Source organism: Electrona antarctica (assembly GCF_951216825.1).
Source record: "Electrona antarctica genome assembly, chromosome: 5".
In the NCBI taxonomy this organism is placed as follows: domain Eukaryota; kingdom Metazoa; phylum Chordata; class Actinopteri; order Myctophiformes; family Myctophidae; genus Electrona; species Electrona antarctica.
This window is the reverse complement of record NC_136810.1, coordinates 14406387-14431386: the sequence shown is the minus strand read 5'-3', so window position 1 is coordinate 14431386 and position 25000 is coordinate 14406387. Positions and strand designations below refer to the sequence as shown.

Genomic DNA, 25000 nt, shown 5'->3' with positions numbered 1-25000 from the left:
ACCAGTGAAACACTCCACGCCTGGTGATATCACATGGACGGGCAGACGCCTGGTGATATCACATGGACGGGCAGACGGACTCACATGCATGTGTGTATTTTTGCACATACAGTGAAAATGTGTGCACTGCCGGCGCGCACACATGTACACACTTGAATTGAGACTCTATAGCAGGGCTGGGCAATATACTGTATCGATTCGATGTTATTATGCAGTAGGCAATATATCAATAATATGATATGGATATTGTGATATGAGACTCGATATTGTCTGGGATTTTGGACATGGTGTGAGTGGTGTCTGTTCCTGGTTTTAATCACATGAGCCTTATACTTTCAAAAAGAGCTCAAAATAGCTGATCTACAAGCTCACAATGCATCGCTATTTTAGTACATTTTGGAAATATATATATTTTCTTATTGTTAACATTGCTATATTCATTATACTCACAATATTGATACTGGGGTATTTGTTCAACCCACCCTATAAGTAACAGACACTTGGCTGCCATGGACGGATAGCTCCGTCTTTTGGTTGTTATTATTAATCCAGAATAGCCTCTTTTATATTTACCGTATAGTAGCGTTCCACGTCGCTAGGCAACGCTCGGCTCGTTGTAGTTGACCTCACACATTGACCCGGCACTATGTAACCTTTTTAATGAAATGACATTGTAATTTTGTCCAATCTGTGTGGTAGTCTAATTTATACAATTGGGGTAGTTGTATTGTGCCTCCCTGCTCTTCTTTTTTTTTCTTTTTGCGGCTTTCGCCTTTATTTTATATTTTTTATAGAGAGACAGACAGTAGGCTGACAGGAAATGGGGGAGAGAGATGGGGGAGTGACATGCAGTAAAGGCCGTCAGGACCGGGAGTCGAGCCCGCGGCACACTGCCAGGCTCGGGCTACCGGCCAAGGTGCCTGGACCGCTGAGCCACGGCCCAGGCCCTCCCTGCTCTTCTACTGAAACCTTAGATCCTGTGTCTAGATGAGACATGACCTTTGACATGACCCTGTTTCTGGATTGACACAAATGTTGACCTGAAGATAAAGATACAATTTATCCCCTCTGAGCAAGCATTAGCTCAATGTTAAAGATTTCAGTACTTCAGTGCAGGAGCCCGCCCGGGTTCAAATCTAGGGGTAGCAGAGGAAAAGTACGTAGGGCAGCTTTAAGGGCCTTGCAAACGGGGAGCGATACAACGCGCCTATAGTTCATTTTCAATGAGACCTGCGTTTTTGCTCGGAGAAGTCGCGGTGGGACAACGCAAGCGTATTTACGTGAGCGCGGCCCCGTGCATTTTTTCTGCGCGTGCTCGTTACGTGCAGACGCCCGCGACTCACCAGACCTGGATTCTGTTTAGCTTTTCTTTTTACGCTTGCGTTGTTGCGCCCCTCTTCAACAAACCTGGAGGAGACCTTTTTTTTTTTTAATGTTCTGTTTTTTTGTTTTTTTACAAATATAGAAGTAAATTGAGAAATACAAACAGAGTAACAAATACAAAAAACGTAAACACATAACACGCAAATTCCAAATCAAGACAACCAAAGACACATTCAAAACAAAACAAAAATAAAAAAATATATATGACCTGGAGGAGACCTGTGTTGATCCAGGCAACAACGCCTGCGTTCCTCGCTTGACGTTTGCAAGGCCCTTTAAGCATCTGTGTGACACTGTGCTCTGCCAGTACACCACAGTGCTGCTCATGTAGATATGTGAAGTGTGCACTGACTCACATAGTGTATAAATGTCTGCCATGTGCTTTACTGGTCGGACCAGACCAGCCAGCCTCGTAGAGCCAGCTGTTGAGTTATAGTACTGGGCTTCATCATGGTAACACTGTGGTGCTCAGGAGACGTGAGGAGACGGCCCAGTATTTAGTTGCCAAATTATCCTTTGTATAATATAAATTAGTTAATTAAGTCTTCCACATTAACCAGACTCTTCTTGATGGAAAGCCACGGCTCAGTTGGTTCCTATGTGACAGAACGATGACATCAGAGTCGTCACTTGAGTCTCAAGTCGTTCTCAAACCTTTTCATGTCAAGGAGCACCGAATAATTGGTGCCCAAAATATTCTGTGCCGTGGAAAGAAATCCAATATTCCAAACAAAGTATTGAATGCTCTCACCATGGCTTTCCCGCATGGCAGTGTGAAGTGTGTATGTCCATGACGTGAATATCAATCTATTGTCTGCTTTTTTCTATCTTTACAGGACGGAACGAACTGATAGCACGGTACATCAAGCTCCGCACTGGGAAGACACGAACGAGAAAGCAGGTGAGTTCAGGTGAGAGGTGGAGGCAGGTGAGAGAAAGACTCTATAAGTGATGGTTTTAGGTTAAAACAATAGGTTTTTATTGTTGTTGTGACATTTTATTTATGTAGCGATTCTCACCTGCACCAACCTGGAGGTTGTGGATTTGAATCCACCGCAGTGCATTCGGCTTTGTTGAGCGTCTATAAACTCTATATGAACCCAATTGGCCCGTGTTCGGGGGAGGGAAGGGCTAAAGGCTGTCATCAGGGAGTGTTGTGTTGTGTTGGGCAGGAGGAGTGGGACAAAAGCTCTACGTCCTCCCGGTGGGGGCTCCTTATTGGCAGGTGTGTCAGTAGACAGTAGACACAACAGCAGCAGTGATGTGTGTGGGGAGGAATCAATAGACACATTAGCACACCTGGAGGACAAACCCAAAGACAGTCCACACATACTTGCTTAAACAGTAGTGTTTTTAGGTGGTTTGGCTTTTTTTACCAGAGTCTGGGAGATACAGAGTGAAAGGCTTTCTCACATTCAGCTATTCATCTGGTATGAGGAACGACTAATACACCCTGGTCAGCTGACCTTATAGGGTCGTTGCTGGGCAACATAACAGGTCATTAAAATATCCAGGTGCGACTCGTTGAGAGCTTATAGATCGGCCTACCAAGATGCATGACCAGAATTGCGATGCTAGCAGTGCTCCTGGGTGGTTAAGCTCTGGAGACTGCATGTCCACCTCTCCGACGCAAAGCGTCATGCGACCGAGCTGTCGTCAACCGTCACATTATTGTCTATCAACGCCTGAAAAAAGTCAGTGACAGAGAAGGCATGATGACAGTATAGGAAATATTCCCCCCCCTCCGCACGCACGCACGCACGCACGCACGCACGCACGCACGCACGCACGCACGCACGCACGCACGCACGCACGCACGCACGCACGCACACACACACACCCTGCACAGGCTGCCGTAGTTGCAATGTGCCGGTTGGACGACTAAAGGGGCCTAAAACTGATTTAGGACCGGGGCCCAATGCACAGATGCCCTAAGATCGTATGTCGGTGTTGTTTGTTCACCACCTCACGGAGGGAGCCCGGCACGGGGCTTGTTAGAAGAGGAGAGACGCCAGGGATGAGGGGAGCAGGGCTGGGGGTGGGGGGGGCGTGAGCCCGGGATTTGGAACCTTATCCCCGCTGTGGGGACCCGATACGGTTAGGTTGAGGTATGGACACTGAGAGATGAGGGGAGAGAAGAGGGTCCCCCTGGCTGGGATATAGGGTTAGACTGGGAATGTGTGTGTGTGTGTGTGTGTGTGTGTGTGTGTGTGTGTGTGTGTGTGTGTGTGTGTGTGTGTGTGTGTGTGTGTGTGTGTGTGTGTGTGTGTGTGTGTGTGTGTGTGTGTGTGTGTGTGTGTGTGTGTGCATGTGCGTGTGTGTGTATGGGGGGGATTATCAGGCATGGTTATTACAGTATAGTTAAAGGGGAATACCACTCATTACCAATCATTTTACTATGTCATTAATATACCTTAGAGTGTGGAAATAATAAAAAAAGCTGAAAATAATCAGTAACATTATGAAGTACATCTTTGTGATGTCACTGAGATGTACTTCATAATGTTACTGATTTTGTTCAGACCTCCAATTCTAGGCAACACAGAATGACACGGAAAATGAGTGGAATTCCCATTTTTTTCACTTAATTTTTATTGATGAAAAGACAGAGACAACAAAACAAAAAGACAATACGAGAAAAAAAAGGGAAAAAAAGAGGAAGACAAAAACAAAAAACAAAAGACAAGGCTGCATTTTTCATATTACAAGATACATTCATTGAAATCCTCTTACATTATCGCTAGGCTGAGAGAAGAGATCCCACTTTTCCCACTTTTTATAGAACTTATCCTCTTGTAGTCTAAGTATGAATGTTAGTTTTTCCTTAACATGCAGTTCCTCAGTAATGTCCATCCATTGTTCTTTCGTTGGTGGGTCCTGTTGGTACCAGCGTCGTGTGAGTGGTATTCCCCTTTAAAGCTGCACTATGCAACTTACCTTTTCTTCCCCGGATTTGAACCCGGATCCCCTGCACAAGTGCTGCAATGTTTTACCATTGAGCTAATAATAAAGCCTGTCTGCTTGTTCAGGGGATAAATTGAATATTGACCTTCACAACATTTGTGTCAAACCAGAAACAGGATCATGTCCAGGTGTGCACATAACTTTTTTGGGCTAGTTCTCACTAGGAGCACCTTGAGATGTTGCTTGGTGCGCACTGCGGGCAGACGTCTCCACTCTACCACAACATTACTTTAGCCAGCATAAGACAGATAAAATGAACTTGTTTAAGTCACAGATGCATGTTTTTTCAAATCATAAATATATAAACTTTGGCTAAAAGTAGAATCCACAGCCTGGGCCGTGGCTCAGCGGTCCTGGCACCTTGGCTGGTAACCCAGTCTGCAGTGTGCCCTGGGTTCGACTCCCGATCCCGACGGCCTTTACTGCATGTCATCCCCCATCTCTCTCCCCATTTTCTGTCAGCCTACTGTCTGTCCCTCCATAAAAAGTATAAAATAAAGGTGAAAGCCAAAAAAAAAAAAAAAAAGAAAAGTTGAATCCACATGGGTTCTTGTTTATTTGGATAGACTAGAGCTCGGAACGGCAGCCTCATCATAACAACTTTCACATTCAACAACTGTCATGGCAGCTTAGTTACAACCGAAACAGACTTCCTCTTCAAAATAAGAGCCACTTGTAATGACTGGTCAACACAGTTTTATTTCTAAGTGTACTTACAGGACGTAGATAGACTTGACACCAGAACTACTAAATGTTAGTACTATAGCGGCAGTACGCAATAGAGGGTATGCGCATGCTTAAAGTGAATGGCACATCGAGTGGCAAAGCAACAGGCAAAGTGAGTTTAACATTGTTTAATGTTGTTTAATGCAATCAGATAGGACTTTTCTGTTTGGATGTATGGGCTGTCAAGGCCAGAAAGTAGTTTTTTGCCACTCAGTAGGCATTCCTGCATAACTTCCGGGTTTGATGATGATGTCACGCGCATACTCTCTATAGTGCTTCATTTCGTTTGATCTGCCGCGCAACATTTATTTTGACCACACATGCACACCTGCGCGCCTGTTATGTGCACCCCTGATCATGTCTCACTCTCAATAGAAGAGCAGGGAGACCAGCTACAACCACCCCAAGTGTATAAGTTAACATACTCTACCATACAGATTGGACACAATTTAATTTAATTTATTAAACAAGTTATATACATCTGCTGGTCTCCTCACCAGCAGCCATGACGCCTCCTTCACCTCAGGAAGCACAGTAGCAGCACACGTTAAACCACTATAAGCCCTGCTATATATACATTGCAAATGGTGTGTTTATAGCACCTCTATCCAAAGCTCTTCACAAGGTTTTATCCATTCACTCACCCATTCACTCACCGATGGGGGTGCCGACCTGCTCCTGGGGGTCCAGTGTCTTCCTTAAGGACACTTGGATGTTAACACAGGGGGCAGCTGGGGATCAAACCGGACCGTTCCCCCGGCGGCCGCTCTTCACTCCTGAGCCACTGCCACTACTTATGGCGTGAATAATTGAATATGTTGGCGAATGGTGGAAAATCACTGTATCACAAATAGCATTTGTAGAGCTCGTCAAAATTGTCGAAATTCCTAAAAAATAAAATAAAAAAATAAACATCTTGGAAACTTTTGATATAATTTATCCTATATTGACATGCCAAAATGACAACTACTTAACTCCACAACCTCCTGGGTTCCATTCTTGGACCTCAAAAGAGCTCCTTGCGTCATCCGTGGGCCTGTCACTCGTCACTAGCCTTCAATAAAGCACAAATGGCATAGTCCAGTAACTCTGATATTGTACAAATGGAACCAAATGGAACTCTCAGTTCTACAGGTCCATTTGAGTTCCACTCACCATTTGGTTAGACTTGAATAGACTTGAATAGTCTCAAAACCTTGAGAAGCTCTCTCTTAGTGTGTGTAACTGTGTGTGTGTTCCAGGTGTCTAGTCACATCCAGGTGCTAGCACGAAGGAAGGCCCGGGAGATTCAGGTCAAGCTGAAGGTACGATACGTGAGTCACCATCATTTATTCTTCTACTTACTAACTGTTGCGCTGGAATGAAAACAATGTGTCGTTGAATAGATTAAAACTTTCTGTGTGATTACAGAAACCTCTTAAAATCTTTTAATGCCCTACTTGATCACACTACAGAGTCACACGCATCTAAAGTATAAACTAAAGTATGTAAACTTTCGATATTTTTTCCTTTTGAATCCTGAAAAGTACGTTTTCGGGTTTCTACCCGACAGAGAAGATATTTGGATAGACTTATTGCAATGATTTTTTTTTAAAGGACCACTTCACCACTTTTCAACCTATCTTCATATAATAATCATGAAAAAATGGCGCAATTTTTTTCTACTCTGTCTTCTTCCAGTGACATCATCGATGGGGAATCCAAGCTAATAGAAACTGCAGGCTTTCTAGTCCTGAAAAGTTGCAATGCGAAAATGGAAGCCATCGTTCTCACGATAATGAAAATCTAAACATTTTTGTAAAAAAAATCTTGTTTAAAAAAAAATCTGCCTAATGATGATGTCACTGGAAGATGGTTTCTAAACTGCCCACAGCCCTCATATGAGACACAGACTGAGTAGAAAAAAAGCGTGCCATTTTATCATGATTATTAGTGAGGACCTATTATATGAAGATAGGTTGAAAAGTGGTGAAGTGGTCCTTTAAGTACTGTAAGTCCTACAGTATGCACATGCTACAACAAAAGTGTGATTATGGTGCATTAATACATTTTTAAGAAGTGTTTACTTGTAATGTGCAGAATGGCATATGGGGGATTCATTCATGCAAACTTTACCTATTTTTGATTGTAAATATGCATGTGCTCAAATTGTTTGAAATGTTCTGAGAAAAAAAACAGAAACATTTTGTGAACAAGGTTAAAATCCAAGGTTGAAGTGAGGTTATCATGCAGGGAAAGAAATAACATTCTATCATCTCTCTGCATAGTGCTGTTTTATCATTGCTGTTGAAGGTGATTCAGTGTGTGCATGTGTGTGCATGTGTGTGCGTGGGTGCGTGCGTGCGTGCGTGCGTGCCAAAGCATTCAACTTCCATCACCACAAAGAGCTCATCATCGGCTTTTTAATTGCAGTCCCTTAATGGACGCTATGGTTTTGAATAGAAGGCTCATTACTCGTGACACTTTTCAATGAAACCTTACCCGATACAATGCCGGCACATCCCTGAGGCCTTGCTGTTGCATGATTACCAACAATATGAACCAGCAGCGCAATTTGTCCCTGAAACAAATTAATCTGTGGATTGTTCCTCCTAGGCATTTCATTTGGTAATATCTCAATGAAAAAGTTAGTTTTTTTCCATGTGGTAGGTGTACAGGTAGGGTTAAGCTTATACATCCCTGTCCCCCCCAGCATTTATCATCCTCACACACGCCAGCACACGCACATGCACACACACACACGCACACACACACACACACATACGCATGCACGCACGCACGCACACACGCACGCACGCACGCACGCACGCACGCACGCACGCACGCACGCACGCACACACACACACACACACACACACACACACACACACACACACACACACACACACTCTCTCTGTCACCTTGGATGGTGGCCCGCATGGGCTCAGCTGGCAGAGCGCACAGCCTCGGTCACAGGGTTGGTCTCTCTGACAGGCCCTTTTAAAAATGTCTTTGGTGTAACTGAGCTCCATAGCACATGTACATCCCCATATTTCAGTTATGCCCTTGTGTTGGCCACAGTTCTGGGAACAAGAATGCACTGTGTGGCCTTGCCCACATTAGGGCTGGGCCTGGACGGGCAGCAAGTGCTTGTAGCCCCCCCTCAGCCCTGGGGGGTATTTGGAAAGTGCTGAGGTGGTGCATTTTAAAAAGACAACGGAGAACATGAGAGGTGCATGTCTCCCTATACGGTGGGAACAAAGGCATTGTTGTTTACAACCATCTTCCATGATAACGTGCTATTTTTTGTATTATTATTTCTTTCTTCATATAGCGTTTCCCTTCCGTGAGTCACTTAGCATTAGGCATTAACCTTCGTTATTCGAAAATAGCCAATCTACAACTCGCGCCGAGCCTATAGATCGATCATTTTTAAACAATTTTTTTTTGAAAGAATTGAAAAACATATTAAGAATTCTGCCTACAATGACATGTCCAATATTTAGGGACACCAGGGTTAGCTAACATATTAGCATGTGGGACTATGCGTTGCGTGCCCTGCCTTCCACTATGACCTCTAACAGAAGCTGGTTGTCAACACGGGCACCCGGGCCTCTGCCAAGGCAATAAACTTAACTCCTGTCCTGACCCAAAGGCCCTTGACTGTAGTATCACCCTTCTGCCCTGGCAGGCCCTGCCAGGCGGGGACCAACAAACACACATACCATGATGCAAACTCTGCTTCGGTCTTTCCCTTTTGCCATTTTAGGGCTTTACTGCTCATGTTGCCGGTGAAACGGAGCACTGAGGTAGACTAAACAGGGGTGCTCATGTTGCCGGTGAAACGGAGCACTGAGGTAGACTAAACAGGGGTGCGAGCGAGGAGAGTGCACCAGTGTTGCCAGATTTTGAAAGAGAAGTAAGCTACCAGTGCTATGAAAACGAGCCCAAAAGAAGCGACTATAGGCTACGGCTATTTGAAAATTGCCGATCTACATACAAGCTCGCAACGGCTATTTTCAAAAAAGGAAAAGGAAAACATCTTGAAACTGAAAATGGAGAATTTTTTTTGAATATTTTTGAAACATTTCAACAACAACATAATTATTTTCAGATGGGGGAGGTCTGCGGACAAATACATAAATGTTTAATAACCATTGGATTAAACAACATTAGCAAAGAAGCCCAAATAAGCAACTATATTAGAAACAAGCAAAAACACAAAAGAAAACACACAATCCGCAACTACCAATATTTACAAGTGACTTTAAAGTCCAAAGTTGCTTATAATAAGCATACCTGGTGGCAACACTGAACAGGTGTGTGAGCGAGGAGAGTGCACCCTTCTGCCTTACACTCTCTCTCTCTCTGTGTGTCTTTGTGTGTCCCGTGTAGGACCAGGCCGCCAAGGACAAGGCCATGCAGAGTATGGCCAGCATGTCGTCAGCACAGATCCTCTCGGCCACGGCTTTCCAGAACAAAATGGCTCTCCAGGGCCTGTCGAGGCAGGCGTACCCCACTGCTGGTGGAGTGAGTCTAAACACGGCAGTGCATGGTTCTTCTCAATCTTTTTGGTTTTGATCTCTGAACCACACTGACTGGCATACCTCACTTTAGCTGTCCGGCAAGGGTGGGATATATTCCTCAGCCTAGAAGGAAAGTCTGTGGAAGAGTTCATGTAAATTGCACACTGCGTTCATGATTTGAGCCTCTTTTTTTTCAAAACGGGCCAATCCTGCAAACTTTGAAAGCCAATTTTAGCCAATTAGGATGGAATATGAAATATCGGACAGATCCGTCTTGAACACATGCCTATAGAGATACCGTGTGACGATTTGAGGGATTTTTGGACAGAATCTGGAGGAGCAATATAAAAAAATGTGTTTTACAAAAGCCTCCTGGTGGCACTATAGCAGGCCATTCTGGAAAATGTGGGGCAGAGGTCCCGGATCATCGTTGGCATCCAGCCAGGGCGATTGTGGCTCAGGAGGTAGAGCAGGTCGTCCAATGATCCATGGGTCGGCGGTTCGAATCCCGGCTCCTCCTGTCTACATGTCGAAGTGTCCTTGGGCAAGACACTGAACCCCAAATTGCTCCCGATGTGCTGGTTGGTACCTTGCATGGCTTCCGCCGTCATCGGTGTATGAATGTGTGTGTGAATGGGTGAATGTAATGCACAATCTATGTAAAGCGCCTTGGATAAAGGTCCTATATAAATGCACCATTTACCATTTATCCAGGGAGTCAACACAATCCATTTCATTGGGTTAAGGGTTAACCTTATCAAAACTTTATCTGAAGTCGACCTCAACCATGATGTTTGGTTGAATGTAGTTTTTGAGAAAACAAAACTTTTATTTTCACAGTTTTGGCACGGGGGACTCCCAGGACAGCCCAACGGCCCAGAAGAGTAAGTAACCATTTGATCTCTGTCTCTGTCGGAAACTTCATACAGTATGTCCAAAACTTTTTATTTTCATAATTCAAATTCAGATCAGTAGCTGCTACTATAGATCTACAACGTGTTGCTTCACACCCCGTTTCACGCACCCCTAGGGATGCAAGCATTAATTTACGAAAAAATACAAAAAGTTAAATTACGGAGGTAACTATAAGGTTTCTGATGCACATAAGTATGTGTTTTAGGTCTTCCTTAGGACTTCAAAGCTTCATGATACTGACATGCACTATATTGAATTGAATTCCCTTTTACTCCTTGAACTGGAAACTTGAAAGCCTGCATAAACAAGAGTTTCACCTCACTATTATACCTGTAACTGTGTTGCGATTATAACATTGATTGATTGATTTGACCTCAAAGTTAATACATGATCTATCCATTCCTTAGGTTCATGAGTACACTGTACTGTACTGTACTGTACTGTACTGTACTGTACTGTACTGTACTGTACTGTACTGTACTGTACTGTACTGTACTGTACTGCAGTGGTGCTCAAATTGTGGTCCGGGAACCCCTATGGGTCCTTAGGGAGGGTTCCATCCAGAGGGTCATCAGCAACATTTGGCTGTTCAAAAATAGCAGATATACAAGCTCTTAAGTGCGTCACTTCGCGCCACACTACAAGCTTGTACATCTGCTATCTGGAAAAAATTTAACACAAATCTTCTCTTCTGGGGGTTCCTGGCACAAAACCTTTTCAGATGGGGGTCCCCGGCACCAAATACACATCAATGTGGGGGTCCTTGACATGTAAAGATTTGAGAACCTCTGCTGCACTATTTCCGTACCCAATCCAACCGCAAAGATTTTCCCAAGAACTGAATGAATATTTAACCGAAAATAAATGCTTCAGCTGTTTGCCATTCTGTCGAGGGTCACAGATGCCACTCTGCCATGCAACAACACCCCCATCGTCTTTAGAGGTCAGGTGGCCCAATTAGTGTGAGCCGGAGGGGGGTCACGGGGGTGAGAGGGGGTCTAATGTGTCTCTTCTCGTCTCCCCAGCATTAAGCCCTTCTCCCAGCAGAGTTACGCCATGCAGGCGTCCGGCCCGCCCCCCATAACAGGTGGGTTCTCCTCATTTCTTACCCCCTTGGCGTGTTGACAGACCTGCATTAACCACTTGAACCCTAGCATCCCTATTCTGGGGGAGGGGAGGGGTGGGGGTGGGGGGGGGATATTTGGCTGATCTACAAGCTTGTGATGCATCACGTTGCTACGCATTGCCATCTTGTAGATCTTATTTTTTTTTTCCGCGAAGAGATTTGATGTCTCAGGAAATACTTGCGGCCCTAGTACAGAGCCATGGGGGACCCCAGGCAACTAAGTATAGTAGTATTTAAGTGTTATGAGATGTTGGGAATGACGATTGGCGTCGCATCCCTTCAGGGTATGGGACGTAACTCTGCTACATGCGCAAGTCACAGAGAGACGGGCAGCAAAGCTTGTGGCTTATTTCTAACCTACAGTTGGGTGCCACCGATATTGTCCCTTATCATTTGACCCATTTAGGCCTGACCTCAAATTTTTAAAAAGTCCTTCTAAATCCTCCAGTTTTCTGACATAAATATTTTCACGATTTTTCAAAAATAGCAGACCTACAAGCTCGTAGCGCGCCACTCGGTGGCGCGCTATGAGCTTGTAGATCTGCTATTTTTCAATAGCTAAATTATAACATAATGTTTAAAACACCAAAAGGGGTTCCCGCCCAAAATGCGTTAACTGTCCTTTTGCACAGATCACGCAAACCTCAGCAAAAAGAAAAGGACAATATCGATGGCCTCCAACTTTATAATGTTTTCAGATACATATTTTAGCGTGATGGTTAAGTTTAAAACGAGTAATACACTACAATGTCTGGATGTCATCTTGAATGAGATTAAAAACGGAGTAGTTCTGTAATCAGAACCAGCTGTGTTGGAGGAACACGCAGCGATGGGAATCAACCAGGTGAATGAAATCAAGATTCATTTATATTCACTCGACACGTTCACTTGACACGTCATCACGCATCACGTTTTCCTTCAAAGGAAGTCATTCAAATTGGATTTGTATGGACTTTTGATATAAAAATTAAAATAGGCCTACACAAAGATGGAAATGTTCCCATTGTTTTGACATAGACTGTTAGGTATGCCCATATGATGACCACGGATATGCTCTAAAAGTGTGAAAAACGTATTTTTCATTTCCCTGCGTATTTAAGCTTAAAAGGATAACACAAAAAAGTCCTGGGTACTTCCATTGTGGTCCTATGTATTAAATGACATTATTAATGTGTTAAAATATAATTTTAATACATTAATACTTGTGATCAACAAATACAAACAACTATATGTACAAAAGGAAAAGGAAAAACGGCCGTGAATGACACCGTTTAAGGGAATTCAAATCTATCTCTACTTGGTCTTCTGATAGATGTTTTCTTAGGCCAGTTTTTGAAAGACACCAGTGATTCACACCCTTTAATGGTATGGCAAAATGATATTGCGCATACTTTTTTTGACAAATACGCTTGCACACGCAGGATACGAAAGCACGGCGGGGCTGTCCATGTCCCCTGGCGCCCCCCCATGGCAGGGTAGAAGTATTGCCAGCTCCAAGCTCCGTATGCTGGAGTTCTCTGCCTTCCTGGAGCAGCCTCAGGACCCAGAGACTGTGAGTATACAGGTACACTGTGACCCAAACTAGTGAAAAGAGCAGATCTACAAGCTCACAATGCGTTGCAATGCAGCACGATGTGAGCTTGTAGACCGGTTATTTTCACTACTTCTCTGCCAGACTCAGACTCTGCGAAACCGTCTCCCCAATGCATACACTGACACCACGCTAGACAGGAACGCCCAAAAACGTCACATCCGGGGTAAGAATTTACCCCGGAATTTTCTATGGCTGCCAATGCAACTTGGTCCAATCCTTAATCACATACGGACAAACATCTATGCCGATGCTATCTAACTTGCGGAGGTAGCGTGCCTTGTCCCCGGGCAACAGATCTTTCAACGTATGGCATTGCAAATACGTTTGATAATCGCTACTCTGCTCAATATTGTTTTGAAAATGCCGCAAATTGCATTGCAGTGAACGAGCGAAAATCACAACTTCCCCCGTTTGTGGGCGGAGTCACAGTTTGAGGCGCTGTTTACGCGCCGTGGTGTCAGTGTATACTGTCCTGTGTTGGCCCTGGTCGTGTGTGTTTTTGTCCACCTGTGTCTGTTGTTTTTCTGTTTGTCCAGTAGCTTTCATTTTATTTATGTGTCACATTATGCTGTTGTAATGTCTCAATTTCCCTTCGGGGATTAATAAAGTATATCTCATCTCATCTCATCTTCTAAAATGTTCTTTATTTGATTTGTTTGTTTTTAAATTAGTGCAATTCTGGTGAAAACTGGATATCCAATGGTTTGCATGATGCTATGAATGAATAAATGATAACAGGCAGCCGAAATCTGATGTTTTGATCCAGATTGGAATCAGATTGGTTATATAAAGTCGTTTAACCGCAAAAAAACTAGAGACTGATATTTGGGAATCACATTTGAACCACATTCCTATAGTAGTTTAAAATTGATTCAACTCTGATTTCTAAATCTGTCTCAGTCTGGACCCTCGTGTTAGCACGTCATCTTGTCATAACGCGTCGTGAGCTTGTAGATCTGCTATTGTTCTGTATTCAGTGAGTAGAGTCTACCAATCTGGTATAAAGTGTGGACAGTCAGTCAGTCAGTCCTAAAGATCAGATTTGACAAACAAATCGTCACTGTCGGATGACATGTAAAAAAAAAAAAGCAAAAATGACAGATCTACAAGCTTAAAGCACGCCACTTCGAGCTTGCAGATCTGCTACTTGTGATGCTTTTGTATGGCACTGTAGTATGATCAAGTAGGAAAAAGAAAAACGCAAAAAGTGAAACTATGGAGATGAGAGGTTTCTGCCTGACAGCAACGATATCAGATGTGTCTACAGTCCGAACAAGGCCTAATCAGTATCCGTTTGTGTGTCACCCTGCAGTTTAACAAGCACCTCTTTGTGCACATCGGTCAGTCCAACCCCAGCTACAGTGACCCGTACCTGGAGGCGGTGGACATCCGGCAGATCTACGACAAGTTCCCAGAGAAGAAGGGAGGCTTGAAGGAGCTGTTTGACAAAGGGCCACACAACTCTTTCTTCCTCGTCAAGTTCTGGGTGAGCAGGACCCTCCGTCTGGTTAAACCTTTCAGGACGCAACCTCCCAAAATAATCATATTAAACTGGGGACCCCCCACCCTGACAAGCACTTGGAATTGTAGCCGTCACATTTAGTTTGAGTCGGTTCCACAGATAAATGTTGTGAAAACAGCCAAACTACAAGCTGCACCAACACCTGCCACTGCAAGGTGTTTTTAGAAAAAAGAAAGAAAAAAAATCTTTGTGGAAAAATGTTGAAGTTTTATTTTTTTATGTTGGCACAAAATCTATCCACATAGGCCGCTATACATATCAATCTGACCGTCCTTGACATGGAAACCATGTGAGAACTACTGCATTAAACGTAGTTCAGCTGAGGTTCACACATGCATACTGTCTCCAAGTCATGAAGGCAGGGTGAGAGAGTACAGTTTATGTTGTCGTTAATGTTTTTTGGCACCTGTTGACCGTTAATGGCCTGGCGGTGTTATCTCACTGGTGGCAGCTAAGCGTCAGGAGTTAAAGGAACTTACAGGTGATTTAGTGATAAAATGAATGGAAAGTCACTGATCCACAGACGTGAATGTGGTGGTATTCACTGGCGCAGAGGGCATCACAGTGTGTGTGTGTGTGTGTGTGTGTGTGTGTGTGTGCCACATGCGTGCTTGTCTACGTGTGTGTGTATGCGTGTGTCCATTTGTTAGTGCCCCCCCACGTCTGTTTGTGTGTACATTTTACAATTTCCTTAGTGTGTGTGTGTGTGTGTGTGTGTGTGTGTGTGTGTGTGTGTGTGTGTGTGTGTGTGTGTGTGTGTGTGTGTGTGTGTGTGTGTGTGTGTGTGTGTGTCGGCAGCCTTGGGGAGAGTGGCAGGTCTGATCTTTCACTTGGGAAATGTGAGACAGGGCACCTGTCCCCTCGCTATTAGGCTGAACCCAGCCCACACGCACTACGCTTATTTATAGACCACACACGCATACAAACACACGCACGCATGCGCACACACACACACACACACACACACCACGTGTACACTCCTACATCAGCACAATTTTACACATACAGAACACACGCACTCATCTCGTCGTTGCGTCGTTCTACAAACAATAAAAAACAATAAAAAAAGTGGGGCCCTTAGTAGTGGCGAGTGGGTGGAGAGAGACGGATGTCTGGGGACCCCTAAATGGTCTCTGTCGGGTGGATGTCTGGGGACCCTAAATGGTCTCTGTCGGGTGGATGTCTGGGGACCCCTAAATGGTCTCTGTCGGGTGGATGTCTGGGGACCCCTAAATGGTCTCTGTCGGGTGGATGTCTGGGGACCCTAAATGGTCTCTGTCGGGTGGATGTCTGGGGACCCCTAAATGGTCTCTGTCGGGTGGATGTCTGGGGACCCCTAAATGGTCTCTGTCGGGTGGATGTCTGGGGACCCTAAATGGTCTCTGTCGGGTGGATGTCTGGGGACCCCTAAAAGGTCTCTGTCGGGTGGATGTCTGGGGACCCCTAAATGGTCTCTGTCGGGTGGATGTCTGGGGACCTAAATGGTCTCTGTCGGGTGGATGTCTGGGGACCCCTAAATGGTCTCTGTCAGGTGGATGTCTGGGGACCCCTAAATGGTCTCTGTCGGGTGGATGTCTGGGGACCCCTAAATGGTCTCTGTCGGGTGGATGTCTGGGGACCCCTAAATGGTCTCTGTCGGATGGATGTCTGGGGACCCCTAAATGGTCTCTGTCGGGTGGATGTCTGGGGACCCTAAATGGTCTCTGTCGGGTGGATGTCTGGGGACCCCTAAATGGTCTCTGTCGGGTGGATGTCTGGGGACCCTAAATGGTCTCTGTCGGGTGGATGTCTGGGGACCCCTAAATGGTCTCTGTCGGGACCCCTAAATGGTCTCTGTCGGGTGGATGTCTGGGGACCCCTAAATGGTCTCTGACGGATGTCTGGGGACCTAAATGGTCTCTGTCGGGTGGATGTCTGGGGACCCTAAATGGTCTCTGTCGGGTGGATGTCTGGGGACCCCTAAATGGTCTCTGTCGGGACCCCTAAATGGTCTCTGTCGGGTGGATGTCTGGGGACCCCTAAATGGTCTCTGTCGGGTGGATGTCTGGGGACCCTAAATGGTCTCTGTCGGGTGGATGTCTGGGGACCCCTAAATGGTCTCTGTCGGGTGGATGTCTGGGGACCTAAATGGTCTCTGTCGGGTGGATGTCTGGGGACCCTAAATGGTCTCTGTCGGGTGGATGTCTGGGGAACCCTAAATGGTCTCTGTCGGGTGGATGTCTGGGGACCCCTAAATGGTCTCTGTCGGGTGGATGTCTGGGGACCCCTAAATGGTCTCTGTCGGGTGGATGTCTGGGGACCTAAATGGTCTCTGTCGGGTGGATGTCTGGGGACCTAAATGGTCTCTGTCGGGTGGATGTCTGGGGACCCCTAAATGGTCTCTGTCGGGTGGATGTCTGGGGACCCTAAATGGTCTCTGTCGGGTGGATGTCTGGGGACCCCTAAATGGTCTCTGTCGGGTGGATGTCTGGGGACCTAAATGGTCTCTGTCGGGTGGATGTCTGGGGACCTAAATGGTCTCTGTCGGGTGGATGTCTGGGGACCTAAATGGTCTCTGTCGGGTGGATGTCTGGGGACCCCTAAATGGTCTCTGTCGGGTGGATGTCTGGGGACCCTAAATGGTCTCTGTCGGGTGGATGTCTGGGGACCCTAAATGGTCTCTGTCGGGTGGATGTCTGGGGACCCCTAAATGGTCTCTGTCGGGTGGATGTCTGGGGACCCTAAATGGTCTCTGTCGGGTGGATGTCTGGGGACCCCTAAATGGTCTCTGTCGGGTGGATGTCTGGGGACCTAAATGGTCTCTGTCGGGTGGATGTCTGGGGACCTAAATGGTCTCTGTCGGGTGGATGTCTGGGGACCTAAATGGTCTCTGTCGGGTGGATGTCTGGGGACCCCTAAAGGGTCTCTGTCGGGTGGATGTCTGGGGACCCTAAATGGTCTCTGTCGGGTGGATGTCTGGGGACCCTAAATGGTCTCTGTCGGGTGGATGTCTGGGGACCCCTAAATGGTCTCTGTCGGGTGGATGTCTGGGGACCCTAAATGGTCTCTGTCGGGTGGATGTCTGGGGACCCCTAAATGGTCTGTCGGGTGGATGTCTGGGGACCCCTAAATGGTCTCTGTCGGGTGGAAACCTCATATGTCCAAAACGGTTACTTTTCAGGATGCAAATTTGCTCTTACAATAAATGCACCCCGTTGTGTACTGTACGTACAGTATGTGTGTAATCCACGTAACTGGAGAACCGTTCGCCCCACCAACTACAACTTGGAAACACGGGCCATACCAGTTCCACACCACCACAGGGAGTGCAGTCAGTGCCCAGGGCTTGAGTCGGTCAGATACACTGTTGTCCGGAACTGCCACAGAAGCCTCTGGCCAGGCTCTGCCAGTGGACCTAATGAGCCTAAGTCCCCTCACCTGTAGAATTCCCAGCCTCTGCCTCAGCCAATTGATTGCCTTGGCAACCCCACACCTGCCATTTGGTTACTTAACCACTCCACCTTTCACAGTCAGTTTGCACTCTTCAGACAGACAGACAGATGCAGAGATCTCCATATATTGTCATAAAAGGGACACAGTCAGACGGTTAAAACGGGTGCATGACAACGGGTATTGCATACTATAGGTTCCCAACTTGCATCGTTCCTAAGTAGGCCGGTGGCCGATGGGCACATGGGTCTAGTGATTTAAAATGCAGTAAACATTTATTTTTGTTTTACTAATGCCATGCAGGTAAAATGTTAAACCACTTAAGCCCTATTTCATGCCCAATGTATGGTGATGTCGGTATTTTGCATTCATATTTTACTACGGTATAAAATTTCCCTCTATAGGTGTACGTATAATTAGGGATATTTCACTTTCAAACACCAGGGTCATTTGGGGTCTACTCAGTCCGGACAGTTTTTTAAGTTGCTTGGTTTAGATATTTGATATCCATTTTATCAGGCACGCCCCCTTCCTATACAAACTCATTCTCGTGACTGAAATTGTCATTTTGATTTTTTGTCATTCATTACTTTTTAACACTTTTACAATTAAAGTTATAATCAAAACAAAACAATGGTTTTGTATAGGAAGGGGGCATGTCTGACCGTTTAGGCAGCACTGCCCTCAGATTCACGTGGGTGGCATATATCGGCCGTGTTGCGCTGACGTGAACAAGGCTGCGCCACGGCTCTGCTCTCATCTGCACCCGGCCTGCCATTCCACAAGGCCATTGAATGTCACTTTCACGGCGCGCCCGGACGCTATCTCATGCCACCAGTTGGCCTGGTGTTCTGTACGTGAGACTTCAGCCTTCTCACATGGACCGACCGCCACCTTATTTATTGTGGGGAGATAAAAGACATTGGTGAGTGACACCCCTATTGGACACATACAGCGGCCATCTCTCCCTGTCCTCCCGGAGAGAGAGAAGCAGCAGCTGCTGCTGGGGGAGCCGTGGCATTTGATGAAGGGGGTTAGCGCTGTATATCACTACAACACACAGAGAGTACAGGGGGGGGGGGGAGAGAGAAGGAAAGGTGGTGAGATGGAGAGAGAGAGAGAGAGAGAGAGAGAGAGAGAGGGAGGTGGTGAGAGGAAGAGATAGTGGGGTAGGGTAGAGAGATAGAAAGGGAAAGGGGGGGTGGAGTAGGATATGGATATTTTTTAAGCGATCGAGAGAGAGACAGACAGACAGACAGACAGACAGACAGACAGAGAAAGAGAGAGAGATAGAGAGAGACGAAGACAGAGACACACAGAGAGACTGGGGATAGAAAGACAGAGAGGGGGAGACAGACAGAGAGACAGAGAGAGGTGGGGGACAGACGGAGACACAGAGACACAGCGAGAGAGGTGGGGGACAGACAGAGAGACACAAAGAGACTGCATGGGGACATGGAGGCATTACGGATGCAACTAGTCATCAGTCAGTGGGACGTGATGTCTCCTCCTGTCCAGCCGATGGCCTCCAGCAGCCATGATGAAACACACGCAGCTCTCCTTCTATCTGCCTCCCCAAGGGGGGTCTTGTCTTCCCATTCTGCTGGCATGCGCCACAGAATAACACAAATTCTGCTGCAGCAAAACACCCCCACCAGGCCACCACCGAAACTCTGGCCAGGGGTCCTTGGGGGAGGGTTCCAGGGGGTCCCCACCCCAGTAAAACTTGTTAATACAGCATCATAATCATTTTAATCATCAACGATTATTTTATATGTTGGCTATTCAAAAATAGCAGTTTCATGCCACGCTGCGAACTCGTACATCTGCTCTTTAAAAAAAAAGAAATTTATTCTTGAAAGTATTAGAAGTAGAAGAATATATATATTTTTAACAGAAATCTTCTCTTCTGGAGGATCCCTGTCACAAAACATTTTCACTCAAATACATCAATTTGTGTCTCTTTGACATGAAAAAGTTAGAGAACCACTGTGGACAACGGAGAGGATTGAAACACTGGAGACAGAGCGCCCGCGGCCATACAAATAAGCCAAATGAAATCCTCAACACATCTGAAGATATGATAACCTTGTTAACGCCGCCATAAAGTCCCAGGGAAAAAAAAGCAATGTGTTTGATGTTGTTGCCACAGCGACGCAGGTTGTCAGGCGCGGGTCATGACTCGGGGGTGTCCTGAGGCACAGGGGTTGGCATGGCGACCGCTGACAGGCGGCTGGCCTGCCTCCAAAGCTATGGCATTCTGGATTGAATTTCCAAGCCAGCAAATCCAGCAGCCCACCCCCACCTCCCACCCCCCTTTCCCCTCCCCCTCCCCACCTAGACGGTGTGAAAGTACTCTTACTTACTTAAAGTACTTTACTTCCAAGTACAATGGGATACTTGTACTATGTCCTTTTCTTCCAATATTTCGTTGCTGTTGGGCAGAAAAGTCTTATTTCCATATAGACCATATAAAGTCAATATACTTGATCATACTACACAGTATCAAAAGTAGCAATGTTTTGAGCTTGTAGATTTTTGAAAAGCTACAGTATCTTTAAAAGTATCAGTTTTGGACATTTTGCTTTCCATACGACGATTTCATACTTCATACCCAGTAACCACCACATCTCATACTTCATACCCAGTAACCACCACATCTCACAGGCAAATACTGTACTTTTGACTAGCACCGCATATATTTGAAACCTTTACAAGTAACTATGTAGATTTAAGATTATTAATACAAATCAACAATTCAACAATTAAGCCCTATTTTATACTTTGTGTGCAAAAATTGCAACACATTGTGAGCTCGGGTATTTTTTGGAAGATTTTGACACATTTATTTAAACTTTTGAAGCAGTTGTGAAATAGCAGGACATTCTGCATAATGACTGCTTTTACTTATGGCACTTCTAAGTGTATTTTGAGGCAGTACTGTTTTGCATTTTCACTCAGCATTTCTGTAACAGAGGCTTTCTACAATGTGGTACTTTACTCAAGTAAAAAAATAGATTACATCTCTTACACCCCCACTAATAGACGGCCACTGGCTGCCCTGCGTTGTACCCCCTCCCCACCCACACACACACACACACACACACAGTGCCCGACTGCCCGTGGCCCTGTCCTAACGGATTGTCTAGCGCCTTTGAAGTGCTGAGGGAATCCGATTTGGGCCAGCGCTGCTAAATTGTTACACAGCCAGCCGGCCCACCGTGATCTAATCAGCCAATTGCGCGCTGTTGATTGTAATTGGATGAATTCCCTCGCAGGCCGTTAGGGGAGCGGGCAAACGGCGGTGCGGTGGGGGTCACCGGGCCCCGGGGATGAAGACAAATAGAGGAATTAGGAGGAAGGGGGGTCCGGGGCGATGAAGACGAAGAGATGAGGAGAGGTTGAACGGCGGCTCAATGGCCCATTAGGAGACAAGGGCCTGAGAGGGGAATAGGTAAAGTACCCCTTCCCTCGCTGTCTGTTGATGTAGATGGCACCTCGCCCTAATCCGAGATCAGATTACAGCAGCACCCATATTCTGATGTCTGAACTAACAGGAGGATTTGAAATGGAGCAGAAACCTGGATAAATGGGGGACCTGAGGTGTGTGTGTGTGTGTGTGTGTGTGTGTGTGTGTGTGTGTGTGTGTGTGTGCGTGCGTGTGTGCGTGCGTGCGTGCGTGCGCGCGCCTGTGTGTCTCTCTCTGTGTGTCTCTCTCTGTGTGTCTCTCACTGTGTCTCTCCCTCTTTTTCCCTCTCTCCCTGTCTCTCTCTCACTGACACACACACACACACACACACACACACACACACACACACACACACACACACACACACACACACACACACACACACACACACACACACACATGCGCTGCATCTTGGGAATGCTTGGAGCAGGATTGACAGCCTAATGCTAAGTCAACAGGGGCCATGGATGGGCCACGGGATGCTCCTTGGCTTTGCAGAGAATCCCTCTCAGGCTTTGTGGAGCTGTCAGAGTTAGTGACACAGCTTCATTAAGCTCAGCACACACGTGTTCACACCCTCCACTCCACTCCTCTCACCATCCGCCCCATGCACCCATGTGTCCTACTTCCTTCAAGAAAACACACCTTAACAAAGGTGCTTTTGTAACGTCGATTGTTGCATGATCAAATAGGTAGTTAATTTACGATGGGAAAAAAAGTTTAAATATGGAGATAAGAGCTTTCTGCCCGACAGCAATGATATGTGATGTTTGGAAAAGTGAAAGAAGTTTTGCTCATTAACTGCCAGGTATCTGGCACTGTCAGTGGTTTTTTTGAAGGCACACGGGCACCGAGATGTGACCCAGATGTAAACAAACGCTGTGTGGAGTGACAGAAGATCGCCTTTTCTTTCCCCTGGAAAATAAATGTTGTAACCGCGATCATCGACTCTTTAGTTATGGGCCGTTGAATACAACTTCTGCTTGTTTTGACCCAGAAGCACAGACTGGGAAAAGAATCAGAGATAAATGGATTTTTGTAAATCTGTTTCCATGAACTGCCAGGTGTTTTTGACCAGTACTGTGTCCCTCCCTCCAGGCGGACCTGAGTGCCAACCTGCAGGACGACAGTGGCTTCTTCTACGGCGTGTCCAGTCAGTACGAGAGCTCTGACAACATGATCATCACCTCCTCCACCAAGGTCTGCTCCTTCGGCAAGCAGGTGGTGGAAAAGGTGGAGGTGAGAGAGAGAGAGAGAGAGAGAGAGAGAGGGGAAGGAATGAATGATGTGGAGCCCAGAGGTTCTCAAACGGTTTCATGTCAAGGACCCCCAAAATGATATGTACCCCCCCCCCCTTCCCCCACCACCGCCTAAACATCTTTGCTTTAAAGATTTGCACACATTTTCACGATTTTTCAAATATAGATCTACAAGCTCAGTGCAGCACTTGTGCTGTGAGCTTGTAGATCTGCTATTTTTCAATATCTAAAATATAAAATATGGTTCAAGTAGTTAAAGTCTATTGGGAGCACTTTCTGCTTTCCCCCTCTGTCCAATCGCATGAGTCAACCTCAAGACAGGAGGCAGCCATAGTTTGCTGTGACCGTACCCTAAAAGGTTACTTCAACCCCAGGACTAATTTGTCCATTTCATAAAACTAGACATCCGTGTAGGATACAGCTGCAGGGAGTACTTAAAAAAATAATGATGCTGTGAGCTTGACCACAATTGAGATAAAAAGAAATATGAATGAATCATCATTCAACTCGACATGACTCACCGTTGCGCTTAACGCACGCACGCACGCACGCACGCACGCACGCACGCACGCACGCACGCACGCACGTACAGTATACAGTACATACTATCCTTTGGTAGCACCTTCTGCCACATGTTATTGTCTGCCTTGCCTTTATCATTTGATTATTGTTGGTAACATTATGTATTGTCATATTTAGAGAGCCATACATTGCATTAGGTCTATTATATGTTAAATATTTTGCACATTATCACATAGATGACCCTATTGAATGTATTAAAGTGAGTTTCAGTGGCATGAGTTATCTGGATGTTTGGATGATGCATTTCCATATTATCGTCTCTGTCTAGCAGATCTGAAGGCTCACAATGCATGTCTACCTGCCACATTTGGAGCTCGAACATCTGCTACTTTCGATGCTTTTGTGTGATGTCATCATGTCAATGTGATTGACAACAAGTTAAAATATGGAGATAAAGAGGTTTCTGCCCGAAAGCATCGAATAGAGCAGGGGTTCTCAACGTTTTTGGCCGGAGACCCCCAGAAATACTTTGGCAATGTCTCGGGACCCCCGCCCTGCCCCCTCCCGACCCCCAATATAAATTGACTGCTACAATAACCTTAATAATAGAGACAATGCACCATGAATAAATACTGAAACCAGATATAATCATTAGGGAAGGTGTATGAATGTACTATGTGTACTATATGTAAACTCTTAATTTCCACTTTCCAGACATTCAGTTGCAACCCCCCCCCCCCCCGCGATCCACGGGTTGAGAACTCCTGGAATAGAGAATGAGAGACATTTTGTACAGTACTGGTTTCTCACATGTACTGTAACATAAAACATACACATTGTGTTAAAAGGGATCTACGTATGTAACGTCGATCTCTCTCCATAGACGGAATACGCACGGTTCGAGAACGGGCGCTACGTGTTCCGGATCCACCGCTCACCGCTGTGTGAATACATGATCAACTTCATCCACAAACTCAAACACCTGCCGGAGAAGTACATGATGAACAGTGTGCTGGAGAACTTCACCATCTTACAGGTACAACATGAAGGGATCATTGGTCATTTTGACAGCACGCTTTTTAATGGAGCAGCCATGGCTGACACACTGTGTATCGTCTCTGTCGGGTGGAAACCTCATGTCTGAGCTGTTACTTTTCAGGATTCAAATTCAAAAACAGCAAAAGTAGCAGATCTACACATTTTGAGCTTGTGGATCTGCTACTTTTGATGCTGTAGTAGGAGAAAGCTTTCGCACACCTAGAAATCAGGCGTATGCCAGTGGACATCAATGAAATCAGGCGTATATGCACAGGTGCGTAGGCCAGTGGACATCAATGAAAGCAGTAGAATACACCTGCTCGGTACATGAGTATTTTCTTATTTAATGAAGCAACGTTTCGGTCCCTCCGGACCTTCCTCAGGCATGATGCCTTAGAAAGAAACCCACAAACAGTTAGATTATGGAGGTAAGAGGTTTCTGCCCGACATTGACGATACCATTCGTTTTTCGTTGTGGTCGTTTTGTGAATGAGCCGGTTTGGAGAGGGAAGTGAATAACAGGGAGTGTGTGCTCCTATAGTCACCAA

At 45.8% G+C, this 25000-nt stretch overlaps 1 protein-coding gene across 4 annotated transcripts in view; it reads left to right on the top strand.

The window, feature by feature from the left end:
• The window catches only part of tead4 (TEA domain transcription factor 4), a 51621-nt gene that overhangs the window by 24294 nt on the left and 2327 nt on the right, over window positions 1–25000 (top strand). The window contains exons 2-10 of one of the 4 annotated variants that reach the window (XM_079502033.1): window positions 2220–2284; window positions 6315–6377; window positions 9448–9582; window positions 10419–10462; window positions 11519–11580; window positions 13041–13171; window positions 14526–14699; window positions 22732–22872; window positions 24298–24450. In XM_079502033.1, the coding sequence (XP_079358159.1) occupies window positions 2220–2284; window positions 6315–6377; window positions 9448–9582; window positions 10419–10462; window positions 11519–11580; window positions 13041–13171; window positions 14526–14699; window positions 22732–22872; window positions 24298–24450 (968 nt within the window). Of the gene's footprint in view, window positions 1–2219; window positions 2285–6314; window positions 6387–9447; window positions 9583–10418; window positions 10463–11518; window positions 11581–13040; window positions 13172–14525; window positions 14700–22731; window positions 22873–24297; window positions 24451–25000 lie in introns of all 4 variants that reach the window. The other 3 variants (XM_079502032.1, XM_079502035.1, XM_079502034.1) reach the window with 3 other exon arrangements.